General features: G+C 37.6%; 1 protein-coding gene across 3 annotated transcripts in view; it reads left to right on the top strand.

Moving 5' to 3' along the window:
- Positions 1-2,098: 2,098 nt before the first annotated feature.
- Positions 2,099-17,985, top strand: part of PPP1R3A (protein phosphatase 1 regulatory subunit 3A) — a 39,953-nt gene continuing 24,066 nt past the window's right edge. For 2 of the 3 annotated variants that reach the window (XM_026669096.2, XM_087969287.1), the window contains exon 1: positions 2,100-2,940. In XM_026669096.2, coding sequence (XP_026524881.2) covers positions 2,144-2,940 — 797 coding nt within the window. In that variant the 5' untranslated portion in view covers positions 2,100-2,143. Of the gene's footprint in view, positions 2,941-17,985 lie in introns of all 3 variants that reach the window. The other variant, XM_026669093.2, reaches the window with a different exon arrangement.

Below are 17,985 nucleotides of genomic sequence, written 5' to 3'. Positions count from 1 at the left end.
CGTCATATCTTTCAAAAATCCTGGAGCACCGGGGAACTACCCGAGGACTGGAAAAGAGCTGATGTGTTTCCCATCTTCAAAAAAAAGGGGGGAGGGGGAAACAGACCCAGGAAACCACAGGCTAACAGCAATACCTGAGAAGATACTGGAAAGATAATAAAAAAACAGATCTGAAATTAGTAAAATAGTAACTAGCAATCAGCATGGGTTTCTTAAAAACAGATCCCAATCTTATTTCATTCTTCAATATAGTGACTAAATTAGTAGACCAACAAAATACTGTGGACATAATATACTTGGACTTCAGCAAGGGTCTAAGCCTTTTTTCTTATTTTAATAGTAACTATATCTGCTGACATTTCTAAAATATCAGATTGAAAATGCATTTCTTAACTGAATGATGACATCTATATTTAAGAATAAATTTAAAGGTAAAGTGATTATAATGGCGATTTTGAAAGGGTGGTTAAAATAATTTAAAAAACAACTTATTTATGTTAAAATCTAGATGGTCACCGCTGTTGAGAAAAATTTTCTGGCACATAATCATGCACATTAGAATTAGGTAAAACTTCTGGAAATAAAAATAATTATTTTTGTATTTATATATATATATCGAAACTAAGAATTTCTACATATTGAAATTTATAAGATTTTGACTTAACAAGAGAAATCATATTTAGGAAGAGATAATTTTACCATAATTTATTCAAAAGACCACTCATGTAATGATGCTAGCATCCAGTAAAATAAATAAATATAACAATAAATATTAAATAAAATGTGTGGGCTACGAGCCCCCCCACACCTGGCTGCCCACTCTGTCCCACTATCTCTTGGCTTGCCTGCGGCCTACATGGTGCATCCAGATCACCTGCCTCTCCCATGCCTCTGCCTCCACCTGCTGCTTGGTAAACAACTCACCTGCACTATGCAGGCTGTGGCTGCTGCCGGACACCATCGGCCTCCTCACCTTTGCCACCTCTGGTACTGGCCATGCCCACTCACCTATCCACCTGGCTGATGTGACCCTAACTGGGGCTTATTTGGGGGGTAGGACTTATATCAGGAGAATGCTAAAAAAATCAGCTAAGGCTTATTTTCTGGTTAGGTCTTATTTTCAGGGAAACATGGTATATTATGGTTGGTCACACAGTCAGCCTGTGTTTGTAGATTGTTTATCATTTTTTTCCACCAATGAAGTCCTTAACCAGGGTCTAACATAGGCAGATATTGTTTGATTAAAGCTATCATCACAGGCTGTAAACTTTTCCCAGTAAAACACTTTCACAATTGACTGATTATGATTTTGCAGAGGCCAATGGTGTTTCAGTGGTGCTCCAGAGGTTTTGGGGATTGCACCCAAGGCACCTATTAGTATTGGTACTATTTTTGTTTTCTTTGCCACAAACATTCTATTTATATTTTCAGGTTTTTGTATCTTGTGATTTTTTTTCCCCCAGTTCTTTTTCCTCTAATCTGCTGCTTCAGGTACTGCAACTTCCACTACTCAGACTTTTTTGTCTTTCTTATCTACAGTTGTTAAGTCTTGGGTGTTATATGGCAGGTGCTTTATTATTATTCTAAATTCTTCATGTTCAGTGTTTATTAGGCATTGTTCACCAATTGTAAATATTGACTCCCTGCTTTAAAATCAGATATTCAATGCATGGAAGGTCAAAGTGCATATTTTATTTCTTTTGTAATTTGACACAAATAGAAATCTCATGCATATTAGAAAACTTTGATAAATATCCCCCAGTGTGGCAGTCTATGCTTTTATTTTTGTGCTTTTGATTTTCCATCTGTTGTTTGTTATATTGTGGAATAGTTACTATCTTATAATAACAAAGATTCAGACCTTCATATTAATCACAGGAGAATATCTTCACTATCGTTTCTTTGCAACAGTTTTCCTTTACAGGCCTTTGGAGAGTGGCTTATGTATCATATAAAGTCTTTATAGCAGTCATAGACCAACATAATGGCCTAACATATTTAAAAAGCCATTGATCCTATTAATAGGCCAAGGCTCCTTTTGCAGTGTCAACTGTAATAGTAATCCTTGTTTCAAATCACAGAGTTTCAAATATCAGCTGCCACTACACAGACTGCTCTCTTTCAGATTCTATCAGAGAACCCAATGGAGTCTTTTGAAGAACCTGGTCATATTGGTAGGGAGAACTTATTAGAAGTTCCTACTTTAAGTAATTGTTTTTCAGAAGAAGAAGATGTTAAAGCTACACATCAGCATCGTTTCTCCCCTGCTCCCCGAAGGCGGAATTCAGATTCTTCTGAAGAAACGGAAGCAGAAATCCCCTCAACTACTGCAAGAAAAGTTTCGTTTGCTGATGCATTTGGTTTTGATCTTGTATCTGTTAAAGAGTTTGATAGCTGGGATAATCCAATTACACAGCCCAGTGATGATTTAGAAGATGAAGATGTGCCTGTGGATGAATTCTATTTAACTCCATTGTTTCTAATTCCCACCACACAAGAGGAACTTTTGCAAACTGTGCGTGCACATAAAATATGTTTAGAGTTTGTAGAGTTTCTTCCAGGCGTAATATGTATGAAGGGCATAATTCGTGTTCTGAATATAACCTTTCAGAAGTTGGTCTATGTTCGAATGTCTTTGGACAACTGGCTAACTTATTATGACATCTTAGCAGAATATGTGCCAAATTCTTGTGATGGTGAGACTGACCAATTCTTATTCAAGATTTCATTGGTTCCTCCTTATCAGAAAGAAGGTGCTAAAGTTGAATTTTGCATACGATATGAGACATCTGTGGGAATATTTTGGTCAAACAATAACAGTAAAAATTATGTTTTGATTTGTCATAAAAAGGGAACTGCATCATCATTGGACAATAATAAACTTCAGGAAGGAGTTACAAATAAACATATCAAAGGCTGCTTAAAGACAACACTGAACAGGTGAGATGCTTGTTTATTGTAAAAACTCTATAGTTTCCACGCCTATATTGTGGGTACACTAAATAAAACGTGATGCAGATATACATACATATATGCAAAGAAACAGTTGAGCATAAAATATTACAATGCTGATTATCAGAATAGTATGAAAATTCATATAAGTAAGTTTAAACAAATATAGTATCTCATTAATAGCTTTATGAAGTTAAGAACAGAGAAGATATGGAAACATTTGAAGAAATTTGGTTAATGTTAATGTATCCATTCACAGCTCCTGGCTCTGCCCAAACTGTGTGACCTACAAACCATATGCTTGCAATTTGTTTACAGTTAAATGTGAAATCCAAACTCAGAACAAGGAATATTTCTGTCCAGATCCTACTAAAGAATCTAATGACAATATTCAGGAAAGGAGCCAATAGCCAAAGCAGATTCATTTGCATTAATTAGCTATTTTAGTTAATCAGATGTGTAAACCCATGATACGTTCAGTGATCTTCTGCAGTCTGCATCCTGACTTTCTGAATTAAACAGATGAGTATAAAGGAGATCGTAAATATGGCCAATATGCTATCTACATGTGTTGGGCTCTAACAGCCATAGTTTCTACCTACTGATAGGAAAATATGGGGGCTATGGTCCATGATATCTGGATTGTACTATGCAAGTCACTTTTTAGATGCTGCAGCACAAATCCTTTTCTCTCTTAACTAAATATTTCTTACAAAATTGCTGTAAAACATACAATAAATGGAACAATAGTGTACTGCTATGTATCCTATACAGATTGCTATATAGCATTGATCTGAAATGCTAATATCAGAAAACATTTCTGCAATATTTATTTAATGTTATCATTACAGTACAATATGATTTGGAGTTCACAGTGCTCCAAACCACATTCTGGCCCCATAAAGCCATTTCTCTCAGTTGTCTGGATTATATCATTTGCCATGATAGAATCTATCTGTGTCTTCTTTCAGAACCTTGAAATTAAACGTATCCACCTAAAGTGGGATTAGGAAACTGGTAATTGATCTCAGTAGGGCTACTGCTCCCAATTCATTCAAATCAATCTGAACCATTGTGAAAATGTCAGAAGAAGTAAGTGCAGTCTGCTGCAGCTTCCCAAGGCAAGGGGAAGTTTATTATTTAAAAATGTGAGATCATAGTGATGATTCAGAAAGGTAAGATCAATGCTATAATTTTTATTGAAGAACCAAGACAATGTGACAACAGTGTCCTGGATTTAGAAATGAGAGAATAGGAAATTTAGGATCAGGGGTGGGATTCAGCCAGTTTCAGGCGAACCCGATGTTAATTTTACATCCAGTTCAGTGAACCGGTAGTTCTGAAGACCAGCTGGCCCTACCTCACCCTGCCCCTCCCCTCCAGGAGTCCCCATGAGCCTGATTCTGGGTTCCAGGTAAGTGCAAGGAGACCTCCTAGGCCCAAACAGGGTGTGGGGCTGTGCAGACCCCCCCATGCCCCATTTTGGTTCTCCTGAGGCTCCAGGGAGGCTTTCTAGGCCCAAAATGGGGCACGGAGGGGGTGCACTGCACCCCAGCACCCTGTTTTGGACCTAGTAAGTCTCCCTGGAGCCTCCTGGGAGCAAAAATGGGGTGCGAAAGAAAGAAAGAAAAAGAAAGAGGGAGGGAGAGATGGGAGAAAGAAAGGGAGGAAAGGGAGAAAGAAAGAGAAAGAAAGAAAGGGAGGGAAGGAAGGAAGGAAGGAAGAGAAAGAAAGAAAGAAGAAAGAAAGAAAGAAAGAAAGAAAGAAAGAAAGAAAGAAAGAAAGAAAGAAAGAAAGAAAGAAAGAAAGAAAGAAAGAAAGAAAGAAAGAAAGAAAGAAAGAAAGAAAGAAAGAAAGAAAGAAAGAAAGAAAGAAAAAAAGAAAGAAAGAAAGAAAGAAAGAAAGAAAGAAAGAAAGAAAGAAAGGGAGAGAAGGGAGAAAGAAAGAAAGGGGGAGAAAGAGAAAGAGGGAGGCCGGGAAGGGAGAAAGAAAGGGAAGGAGGGGAGAAAGAATGAGAATGAAGAAAGAAAGAAAAAAGGGGGGGCAAGGGAGAAAGAAAGGGAGGGGAAGGGAGAAGGAGGGTAGGGAAAGTGAATGAGATATGGATGGATAGAGAGATGGAAGGAGGGAGAGAAAAAGGAGAGGAAGGAAGGACCACAAACCCTGGCACTAGACACAGCTTCAGAGGATGCTTTGAAACAGCATAGCAATCCAGGGCTGGAAGGGATGTTGGAGGTCATCTAGTCCAACCTCCTGCTCCAAGAGCATTGTTAAAGTGAGTTTCTCTCTTTTGAGTCACCCAGTCACATGGCCACCAAGCCATACTCACCAAGCCACGCCCACATAACCGGTTGTTAAAATTTTTGAATCCTACCCCTGTATAGGACGTGAATGGATATAGGACTGTATAGGACTGTCTCATGAATGGAATCTCCAGTTTTAGACTGTTTATGCCTGAAACTATACATTTGTGGGGTTTTTTTAATATAGCGTCGAAGAATGCACATTCCAACAAAAGGGTTTGGAGAGAAAGGCAGGAAAAGCAGAAATGTCAAAGACTAAGTGCTTGAGAATCTTGCCCTACTTGTGTTTTAAGATTATTTTGGATTTTGTTTTGGCCAAAACCAGGAACAACCCAAACACTCCAGGTTTCAGTTCATCTGAAGTGCAGTTTACCATGAATGTGTAAAACTTTCAAAGCACAGTATATGTTTTGACTTCAAAGCAATGCATTTTCTGTATTGTGCATATCCATAGAAAGATATCTCAAGACAGAGGCCCCCAGTTTTTGGGGCACCAGGGACTGGTTCTGTGGAGAGAGGTTTTTCTGTGAATTGGAGGAGGTGTAATTTCTCTGCATCCCACAGAGGGGGTTTCACTTGCTTTGCGTGGCCCAGTTTCTGGCTCGCTGTGATCAGGTGCTGGTTCACGGAATGGGAGTGAATTACCATTGGTCTAAGGTGATGCATCAAAAACATTTCTGATTGGAAAAAATGCAGAAAGAAAAATAAAGGTTATACTGCATTGTGCAGAATTCTTACAACTTATATATGAGAACCATAAAAATGGTAGTTTAAAAGATTTGTTTAAACTTGTTTTATTTTTAAAATACATTGGACTTTAGTCCTTAAGGTTGTGCAGATATTTTGAAATGTGAAAATGGATTTGGTGAAGCCTTATTAATCATTAATTTTAAAAAATGTATGGATTATATTTACACAACTTTATTTTGTGCAGTGTATGCATGGATCATATATCACATATTATTTCAATTCTTCCTCTTAATTTTAAAGATACTATATATAGTAAAATAAAAGAAATAACAAGTAAATCTATCAATAAGCATAATATTAATATTTCATTTCATTTACATTCTACTTTGTAAATTTCATAAAGAGTATCCATGTATCTTACATAAGTATAATTTGATTCCTGAACTGAAGACCAAGTTTTTCCCAATTTATATAGAAAATACAACAAACCTGACTGGCAGTTGAAACAGAATAACAGAAATTACCTTGGCAGTCTTCTTGTCTAACCCCCTATTTAAGCAGGAAATGCTATACCATTTCAGATAAATCTTCAGAGCAGTTTAGAGAGTTGTCCAATCTCTTCGTAAAAACCTCTCATGTTAGTATACCCACAACTTCTAGAGACAAGTTGTTCCACTTATTAATTGTTCTAGCTGTCAGGAAATTTCTCCTTAGTTCTAAGTTGCTTCTCTCCTTGATTAGTTTCCACCTATTGCTTCTCGTCCTGCCCTCAGGTGTGTTGGAGAACAGCTCGACTCCCTCTTCTTTGTGGCAACCCTTTAGATATTGAAACACTGCTATCATGTCACCCCTAGTCCTTCTTTCCATTAAACCAGACACACCCAATTCCTGCAACCATTCTTCATATGTTTTAGCCTTTGTTGCTCTTCTCTGCACTCTTTCTTGAGTCTCAACTTTTTTTTTATATATCATGGCAACCAAAACTGAAGGTAATGAGAACATCAGCGCAGTTTACAGAGTTACAGATGTCTATACAGGAGGTAGTGGTCGCCAACCAGTGGGCCGGTGACCACTGGTGGTCCACAAGAAAATTTTGGTGGTCCACAGAGAAATGTCACCCCCAATCTCCCCCCAAAGCAATTAATCCAGGCTGCGCAAGAACACAAGGCTAGGCCACCCACATGGCCCACAGAAACACAAGGCTTGTGTTGCTTGCATTGCGATCAACACAAGGTAGTGAGGGGAGTGGGAAAAAGATGGAGGAGGGGAACTTGCCTCACTTGCCCCATGCTCCTTGCCTGGTCACTGGGCTGCTTCTTTCCACTTCTTTTTTCTTCTGCTTTTGGCTGCACGCAAGGAAAGCAGCAAAAGTCTTTCTTTCTCTCCCCCAAACTCCACCAGAAATGAGTCTTTGGGACCCTGCAAGGCATCCTGCTCCAAGAGGCTGCGCCAGTGCAACAAGTCTCACAAAGACTCATTTCTGGTGGAGTTTGGGGGAGAGAAAGAAAGACTTCTGCTGTTTCTGCTGCTTTCTTTGCATGTAGCCAAAAGTCTCTCTCTCTCTCTCCCCCCCCCGCCACCTCCCGAGAACAGACCTGGAGATGGTATCCTGTGATCCCAAATAAAGAATGATCGATCAGTAGGAAAATGGGGTGGGGAATTTTCCTGAAGACTTTTTGGGGGATTTTGCCAGGGTCTCTGGTCCACGGGATTTAAAATTATGAGTTTGATGGTCCCTGAGCTCCAAAAGGTTGGCAACCTCTGGTCTAGTCTACCTTGTAAATCTCTGAAGCATTTCTAAGTGTAAATATATTTATACTTGCTCGCCATCACACCCCATATTATATTTATTATTTCTTTTATATCAGTCTGCTTTTTACCAGATTATATCATGCATTTGATTTTGAATACATATTCCAAACAAATTTGATATGCAATCTTGAAACTGAGTGAACATAAGGAAAGACGAACCTGTAGGCTAGTTTAATCCAGTATTCTATCATATGTAGTTGGCCACCTCCAGTCTGGAACTGTATAAGCCTGAAAATGAAAGCCATAATTGTATTATAACTTCTCCTTAACAATTGATGCTTAGGTCACTGCCTTTGATTCTTAAGACAGTAGTTATGAAGACTAGGAATTATTGATTAATTTGCCTTTTTTGCAATACATCTTTCTAAATCCTTAGCAATGCTAAGATCTGATAATTTGCTTTGTTTTTAAGGAAAAACCTTTGCCTTGTATTTTCTACTTACAATGTTTCTTTGTCAGTATTAATAGCTTATCAACTCATGGCAAATCATCAGTTAAAAGGGAATGCTTTTTCGTAATTCAGGAGTTTTACCATAACCACTAAGCTGACAAACTGCAATCAGCAAGTGGATTTGGTTAAGCTTTTTGCTATTATTAGGTACTGATGATATGCCTGATATTTACCAGCAGTGCAGCTGTTCCTTGGTACTGTGAGGGGGCATTTTAACTTACAGAATGACAAATGAATAAACAACACTCTTGTTATTGGCTGATCCTACTTAAGATTCTTTATACCAAACCAGGCTGAGTGTTAAGAGATTCACAGTCTGAGAGCTTTAACCAAGAACACTGCAAAAACATATTTAATCTTTTTTTATTTCTTTGGATTTAGCACAGACCTAATATCCATAGACAAAAAATAATGTTCAGCTCGTTAGTTATCCCTCTTCAATCTTGACTCTAGCAGCCAAAACCACCAACACTGGAGAGTAGTGACTGTGGCAGCCAACTGTCAAATTTGGGTAGATAAGTTTCTTATAATTCTGCCAAAGAATATGTACAAGAAACAAAGCCTCATGTATACGCTCTTTGATTAGTTGTGTCTATCTTGGCTAATGTGAGCTAGATATGTGTATGGGCTTAGTTCCAGCTCTCAATCCTTTCCCAATTTGGCTAATTTTATAAAAACAAACTGGGGTAGTGATGGCGAACCTTTTGGCTCCCAAGCGCGCACATACCCAAAATGCAAGATGCCCCCACACACATGTGCCGCCCCATGTATGCATGTGCAGCCCTCCATGCATGCGCAAGCACCCCGCGCCCTTGTGCATGTGTGTCCCCATCCCATGCATGCGGCCTATCCCTGCGCATGTGTGGCAGAGACCCAAAGGCCAGCTGGTTGGTGGGAGTCGCACGCGCATGCATGGTGGAGTTGAGCTGGACAACGGCACGTGTGCCCACAGAGAGGGCTCTGCATGCCACCTGTGGCACATGTGCTATAGGTTCGCCACCACAGAACTTGGGTGTAAGATCTGAGAAGTATGTACTGTAGAGAGAGGATTTCAAAACTTCCTAGGACTGGGAAATCAAAAAATCCTCCACAAAATGGCAGAAAACCATTTCTGAAGGATTGCTAAGAAATTCACTAGAAGTCACATTCAGTTTAAGGAATCTTTATTATGATTCATGCCATTTATATAATGAAAATTTATACATTTCATTTTATTTAGGAACAGTTATTGAACATTAACTGTTTAATAAAATAAATACATTCGTACTGGCCAGTTTTCCTCTTTAAAATAACAGAACAAACGACTGCAGGTTCAGGGTTTCTTAGATGAAGCTGATTATTTGAAGCTTTTCTTATTGGAATTTGAGAATAGATATAGCCTGTGTAATTCCTTAGTTTTATATCTTATAGTTAGTTTATATAAACTTTATATCAGCTATGTTTCTGGAATAGTTGGTATTGATTTCATTAATACGGATGACAACTGCACCTCTGTATCTTATAGCCAACAAGGTGATAATGAGATGATCCCTCATGGTCTGGACACAACGACAGAACAAAAGTGGTCTAAGAAATTGAAATGTATTAAAATAAGACAGTCAATATCTTGTAAATAAACAGATCTAGGATTACAAGTACAATCTGTTCTGGATGGGATAGTACGCTTTTTGAAATATCAAGTCCATTCTTTGGTACAAGTCCATTCATGTGTCAGTTGACAGCTATGCCCAGAAATCATTGTACTAAGTTTTCCCTTGATTATGCTTCTTCCTGAACAATGACCAAGATTAACAAAAGTCACCTGTGTGACTATCAATTTCTATTATTGCAATATTATTTATTTTGGGCTGTCCTTGAAGAGTGCTCAGAAACACAACTTAGAGAAAAGAAATAGCAAGTTTTATTGTCTGGATTGTAGTATAGGCTATGTATTTATAGGGTATTTTTTCCAAATCCTAATTCAGAGGTTGTTCTAATCTCTAAAGTTGTAAGTAGTGTTTAGTGATCTGAAGGACTTACAAATACAGCTGTGTAGTCAGTCTTTGGCTTTGCAGGCAGAAGGATATTTTAAAGCACGTGAGGGGGCATATCCAGCACATCTGCTGCTATTTAAATTGAATGCATTTTTCCTAGGAAATGTATTGTTGTAAAGATGTTGCTGCTTTAAAGAGGAATAGACATGTACTGTATGCATGCCTACCATCAGCATATTTACTTCAGATCTAAAGCCTAGTGCTAAACATACGCATCTTGACAAATTTTACAATCTTTATCAGAAGTATCAAAAAAGGGTAAATTTGATGTGCTAATAGCAAGTATCCAATGAAATATATACTCAAGGGAAGTTTTTTTAAAAAATATGATCCTGTTCTAATTGTTCAGTTAGATATAATTTTACATTTGATTTGTTGCCTTGAAGGCCTGAAATTTGGAAACAGCAAGTTATGTAAAAATTGTTTATTACTGCAGGAAATTGAAATATGATTCATTTAAAAAAAACATTCATAAATGAAATATCCTAACTTTTTGTGACATACTTTAATCTTACCGCAAGGGGAAGTATTTTCTAAGGACCTGTACATTGACTACCATGCTGACTGTATCAAAAGTAAGCCACGCAACCCAATACTCAGCTTTTACCCTCAACCACAACCCTACCTCAACCGATCCACCATCACCCAAGACTAGGCACGCACGCCCCCAACTACCTCAATTCCAACTACTGCCGGCCTTAAATGCAAAACTACTCAATGCAAGAAGCCTCGTGAATAAAATACCTGAATTTCTCATCCTCCTAAATATGGCTAACTTTGACATTATATTTGTCTGTGAAACATGGCTCAATGCATCTCTCCCGACTCCATTACCACAGTAAGAGACTATCATGTTTACCGATCAGATCGTGAAAATGTCGAGGAGGTGGTGTTGCTATCTTCTATAAAAATCCTTACATCTAAAAAATATCCAAGTTACCCAGGAGCTTGCTCTTCCTGAGACCATCATCTGTGAACTATCCTTAAATATCACAATTCGATTCTTACTATGTTACAGAGCACCTGATTATGACATCGAACATGTAAACAAGCTAAATACATTACTAACATGGGCTGCATCCTGCCCATACCCTTTTATCTTTCTTGGTGATTTCAATCTACCTCATATTGACTGGACCCTAAATGATTGTACAACTGAAATCATACACACAACCTCTACAATGCTACTACAAATCTGGGACTGGAACAACTAGTAACCAACAACACTAGACTAAACAACTGCCTCGATCTCATCTTCTGCAATAGTTTGAATTTAATTTACGGAATACAAACTAAAGAACCCTTTCCAGTAGCGACCACAATATGATTGACTTTTGTCTCAACATACGTCCACACAAAAATCACCACAATGATGTAATTCCCAATTGTAACTTCAAAAAGGCAACTATGATCTTATACACAACGATCTCTCATCCCTTGATTGGCAATCTCTATTCACTGGATGCAATACTGTTGAAGACCATTACAACATATTTTTACTTGAAGTCAAAAGAGTCATCAAACTATATGTACCAACAACAACTCCCAAAACAAAAAAGCAGATTACCCATATCAATAAGGAAACTTCAATCCAAAAAGAGATCACTCTACGGAAAAACAAATCTGGTCACGTTGCCAATTTCAAAACCGATACAAAAATTTATGCCACCAGATAAAGACCGAATGCACCAATTATCACATTAAACAAGAGGAAAACCTTCTAAGCACCAATTCCACCCGTGCTTTTTACAATTTTGTAAACAACAAACTAAAAGACTCAAGGTCCATCCCTCCCTTGATAGGACCTGATGGTAAAGACTGCAACGACGACACCATTAAAGCCAACATCTTTAACACATTCTTCGCTCAGTATTTGTAAACAGCAATGGATCATGCCCAGTATTTCCTAGCCGTACCACAGATAACAACAATGATCTAATACATATCGATTTCACAGAAGACAATGTTGAAAAAGCACTACGCAACCTAAAACCATCTCTATCTATTGGACCGGATGGAATATGTGCCTACTTCTTAAGAAAGCTATCCACTGCCATAGCCAAACCTCTAAGCATAATCTTTGAAAAATCTTTCAGAACCAGCTCCTTGCCTAACCTATGGTCACAAGCCACAGTCATCCCCATCTTCAAAAAGGGAGACCCAAGCCTAGTTGAAAATTACAGGCCAATCTCCTTATGCTGCGTCACCTGTAAAGTCATGGAATCAATTATTAACCAATCCATCATCCTTCACTTAGAGACAAATAACCTACTCTCCAATAAACAATTTGGTTTCAGAAAAAAACTATCCTGTAATCTGCAACTCTTACACTGCAAAAACATATGGACGACACAACTCGACCAGGGCAAAGCAATAGATGCAATCTACATAGACTTCTGTAAAGCCTTTGATTCAGTGGTACACGACAAACTACTCCTAAAAATAAAATCCTATGGTATCTCTGGACAACTGAATAACTGGATAGAAGCATTCCTGTCAAACAGACAACAAATGGTCAAAATCGGAGCGTACTATCAAATCCAGTACCTGTCAATAGTGGTGTTCCCCAAGGCAGTGTTCTAGGACCAACTCTCTTCATACTCTACATAAACGACCTCTGTGATCATATTAAGAGCAATTGCGTTCTCTTCGCTGATGATGTAAAGCTGTTCAATACCACAGACAATACTGCTACCCTACAAAAAGATCTTGACTATGTATCAGAGTGGTCAAACAAATGGCAACTTCAAATTTCAACAAATAAATGCTCTGTCTTACATATTGGCAAAAAAATCAGAAAATAAAATACAAGCTGAATAGTCAAGATCTTGTTGATGACTCAAGCTCTGTAAAGGACCTTGGAATACTCACCTCTAATGATCTAAGTGCTAGAGCCCACTGCAACTACATAGCCAAAAAGGCATTAAGAGTTGTTAACCTAATCCTACGTAGCTTTTTCTCTGGTAATATCACACTACTAACCAGAGCATACAAAACATTTGCTAGACCAATACTCGAATACAGTTCATCAGTCTGGAACCCACACTACGTATCTGATATTAGCACAATTGAGAAAGTCCAGAAATATTTCACAAGAAGAGTTCTCCACTCCTCTACTCGTTGTAGAATACCTTATGCCACCAGACTTGAAATTCTAGAACTTGAAAACCTTGAATTACGCCGTCTTCGGTCTGACTTAAGCATGGTATATAAAATCATACATTGCAATGTCCTACCTGTCAATGAATACTTCAGCTTCAACCATAACAACACAAGAGCACACAATAGATACAAACTCAAAGTAAACCGCACCAAACTTGATTGCAGGAAATACAACTTCAGCAATAGAGTGGTCAATGTCTGGAATACTCTACCCGACTCTGTAGTTTCTTCCCCAAACCCCAAAAACTTTAACCTTAGACTGTCTACTATTGACCTCACCCTTTCCTAAGAGGTCTGTAGGGGGCGTGCATAAGCGCACCAACGTGCCTACCGTCCCTGTCCTATTGTTTCTCTTATTCTTTTATTTTTCTTATATGTACCCATTTCATGTATTCACAACTATGTATACATTTATACTTATTATCTTGTAAACAATTGTCAAATCAAATAAATAAATAAATAAATAAATGTGTTCTTTTTAAAAACCATCACATACTTTTATTAGCTGTAGTTCCTTCTCTTTCAAATTACATGTACTGGAATAGCTGTAATCAATACAATTATCAGCATGAAAAATAGTATACAATTCAAAAACTAATTTAGACTGCAATGCTCTTGAGTTATACTATAGATATTACACTGCTGAAAATTATATTTTTAGAATATTAATAAAATCCCAAATGAAAAATATTATAAAATCTGAGCAGAACAAGAACAAAATAAGCCTCGCTTGACAGCACAAGCTGTGTGGCTTGATAGCAATGTAACTTAGCTGAATTGGTCAAACCAGTACCCTATATCTTCATTTCATTATCCAATCAGGAAACAAAGTCAATCTTGCTTTCTGTAATAGAAATTTAGCAAAAAATATATCAGTGCTGGACAGAAACAAGGTCGTGTTATAGCTGAAAGTTAAAGAGTCAATCACAAGAAAAATGATGTAATTAGCATATTAATGTTCTATTGCACTTCAGTAAACTTTCTAGTATATATGAATTTCAATATCAATTTATTATACAGCAATCATATCTCCAGCAGCTGTGACTTTATCAATACATATAAACAATAATGATTTCTAACCTTCAATAATTACTATTAGAGGAGTGGGGAAACATAGGCAGCTATATTGTTATATAATATGATAGGTAAACCAATTTTTAAACTTTATATGTGAAGGTTACATTAATAACATTATTAGAAACCATAGCTTTGGATGTTTAAAAGAACAGAATTTTCTTTGAATTGCTCATTTAGATTTCATTGATTATAATTGTAATAGTTACTGGACCGGAGAGGCTGAGGCTCAATTCATCAACAAAAGGCTTACTATGTGCCTTGGTGACCCAGAAGATTGTCACAGCAGTATTTTATGCCCCCCAAAAGAAATGATTTATGAGTGTTTGAATGCATGTGGAAGTAGCACAAGTAAAAAATATAGTGAGTATTCCCTATCAGTCTCTTATTTCTCTGATTTGTCACACATGTTTTTGTGTGCTCTATATCTTATAATTGCTATATTCTATTCTTTTCATACCCTATACAGGAGTAAGTCACAATCACAGAAAAGAAATTAAGATGGCAGATTGTAATGTACGACTTCTGTGTTTCTTTCTGTTTGTTAAAAGGATGGAAACAAAAGATTTAACTTCTCGAAGCCATTGATTTAAAAGTACTGTAGATCTTAATTCTTGATCATTTCAGTATACTCAATAGCAGGTTGGTTGAGAAATACGGGAGTTGCGGTATATCTGAAGTCATCTGGATGCTGCCAGAAATGAGAGACAAACATTATGACTGTTCAACTGTAGAGATTGTTGATAGAGGAGATTATTTATACCTCAGGGTTGAAAGAACGATCCTTGGTGCTTTCTGAGCTTGGTTGTTTTCTTGCAGATGTTTCATTAACTGAACTAGGTAAATTCATCACTGCTAGTAGGGAATGCAGTTTGCTCTCATTTTATATTCTAAAGGTGTGATGATGGGAATGGTCTTGATGGTTCTTTGGTTGAGTATTTACTGTTAAGCTTGTTTGGCAGTTCCTTGATTGGGGTATTGTTTGCTTCTTGATTGTTGGTCTAATATTAATCATGGTGTTAATCTTTGCTCTGTTAATCTTTATTGGTGTTGATTGGTAAGGAGGTGTGTTAGTCTTTTTCTTCCCTTTTTGTCTTGATTGTCTCTTTTCAATGTTATATAGATGTTGTTTATGTCTATGTGCCTGTTGATGGGTGATTTATCAAATTGCCAGACTTCAGGAAATTGTTTAGTGTTTTTGGACTTTCCCAGTTGAAATTTTGGCTATGTCTGTCTATGTTTTATGAAATTAAGCAGTTTTCATAATGTCTTCTGACTTCTAGGTGGTGTTCATGGATGCAGTCTGCTACTCTTCTCCCTGTTTGTCCTATGTTACCTTAAACTAATACCTTGTTGAAACACCTTTTGTTTTTATGATATCATTCAGTCTTTTAGAATAGGAGTCTATCAGCATAACACATCTTGCCTTGGGACTCTTTGCCCACTCTTCCTTGCAAAAGCACTACAAATCTGTCAGGTCTCCTGCGCACTGTCCTTTTGAGGTCACCCAGTAGATTTTCAATTGAATTCTGGTCTGGAGTCTGGTTGGACCATTCTAAAACTTGATCTTTTTGTGAAGCCATCCTTTTATTTATTTGGAGGTATGCTTCGGGTCGTTGTCATGCTGAAAGGCGAAATTCCTCTTCAGCATTTTAGTAGAAGCCTGAAGGTTTTGTGCCAAAATTGAATGATATTTGGAATGTTCATAATTCCACCTTGACTAAAACCCCAATGCCAGCTGAAGAAAAGCAGCTCCAAAGCATAATGTTGCTGCCACAATGCTTCACTGCAGGTATGGTGTACTTTTGGTAATGCATAGTATGGTGTTTATGCCAAAGATGCTTTTTGGAATTATGGCCAAAAAGTTCATACCATAATGCATTTTCCCACACGCTTTTGTAAGACTTGATCTAGGTTTTTGGAAATGTAGCCAGGCTTGGATTTTTTTTTGTCACCCTACTCCACAACTCAAATATACAAAGAATCTGGCAGACTGTTGTCAGAATACTTGCCAGAAATGCCTGCAGCTCCTTTAATTGTTGCCGGCAGCCTGTCAGATGAGGGTTGTTTTTTTTCCATCAATTTTGGAGGGACATCTTGGTAAGGACATTATTGTGCCATATTTCCCCACTTGTTGATGACTAACTTGACTGTGCTACATAGCCAATGCCTTGGATTTTTTTTTGTACCCTTTCTCCTGACTGATACTTCCAACAATGAAGTCCCTTTTATTCTTTGCATACCATGGTTTTTTGTTGTGGCTCCGGGTTTGGATTCTGCTCCTGTGGCAGATATGAGTTCAAGTGAGGAAGACATGGCAGAAAAATATGAACCGGCATTGCTGAGTGATTGGAATAGTAACCAGGATGAGGAGATGGAGGTAACAAGGGATGACAGACCTGAAATATTAGAGTGGTCAGAACCTTCGACCTCCTCTGGTGCTTTATCTGATCAGCAGCCGGGAATGGATGACAGGGAAGGAAGGAGGGAGTTTTCCAGTGGAGATGAGAATCTGGAAAACTTATGGTTAGACGTTAGGAACAGGAGACGGCTAAGGAGACAAACCCAGTTAGAAAGAAAGAGAAGAATGAGCCAATAATTAGGGTAATTAGCACGTGGCTTAAGTATAAAAGGACACAGCTGGCCTGGTGGAATTCTCCAGAAGCAAAGTGACTAATTGAGAGTGAAGACGTTACAGCAGAAGCTCTGAGGCTTGAGATTTATTGCCACAACAGGTTTGTGGACAGAGTAAAGATTTATGCTGTGGATTGGGATTTATGCCAGCCGTTATCTTGTGGAACTTTGTTTTGTTTGAATTACTTCTGAGACGGCTGCTTTTTGTTTTGCTTGCTTGAATTTGAAGGGGAGTCATAACAGTTTTTGCTGCAAGTAAATGTCAGAACTTTATATGAACTTGGTGAGAGTCACTTTGATGGCAGGTGGAACTTGACTAGTATTTAAGATCAGTTTGAATGTAGTTGGTTAATTCTGAACAAAGTCACATCCCTACCTATAAGGGAGTGTGCACAGTAATGGAACATGCTATTGTAGATTTTTTTATTGTCCCCCCCAAAAAAAAAATCAAGTTGCTTTTCAATTGAATTATATAGCTTTTGTGTCATGTTAAAGGTAGAAAAAATCTGCATTGATTTATCTTGGTGTCATTTTTAGTTCTACATCTCAGAAACCTGACACTTTAATGGAGGTGTGTAGACTTTGTATATCCATGGTAGATAGGTAGGTGGGTAGATAGATAAATAGATAGGTAGATAGATAGATAAATAGATAGATAGATGATAGATGCTTTTTGAAGCAACATACTTTATTTTATTAGTTTGTTTTAACTTGAATTTTTAAAAAAGAGCAAAAATATCCTAGAAATACAGGAAACAACAGGCAATCCTTTGAGATTTAATGCTATCCAAGTCTACATAAGATCAACATAAAAACTGGCATCCTAAATCTTTTCAACATACACGTGAAAATAGTTATGAGAACTGGCAGTCAC

The sequence above is a fragment of the Notechis scutatus genome, chromosome 6 (genome assembly GCF_049901735.1).
Source record: "Notechis scutatus isolate UNSWTSFEM ecotype Mainland chromosome 6, rNotScu1.2, whole genome shotgun sequence".
Classification (NCBI taxonomy): Eukaryota; Metazoa; Chordata; class Lepidosauria; order Squamata; family Elapidae; genus Notechis; species Notechis scutatus.
Note: the sequence above shows the minus strand (reverse complement) of the source record. Positions and strands in the feature narration are given on the sequence as shown.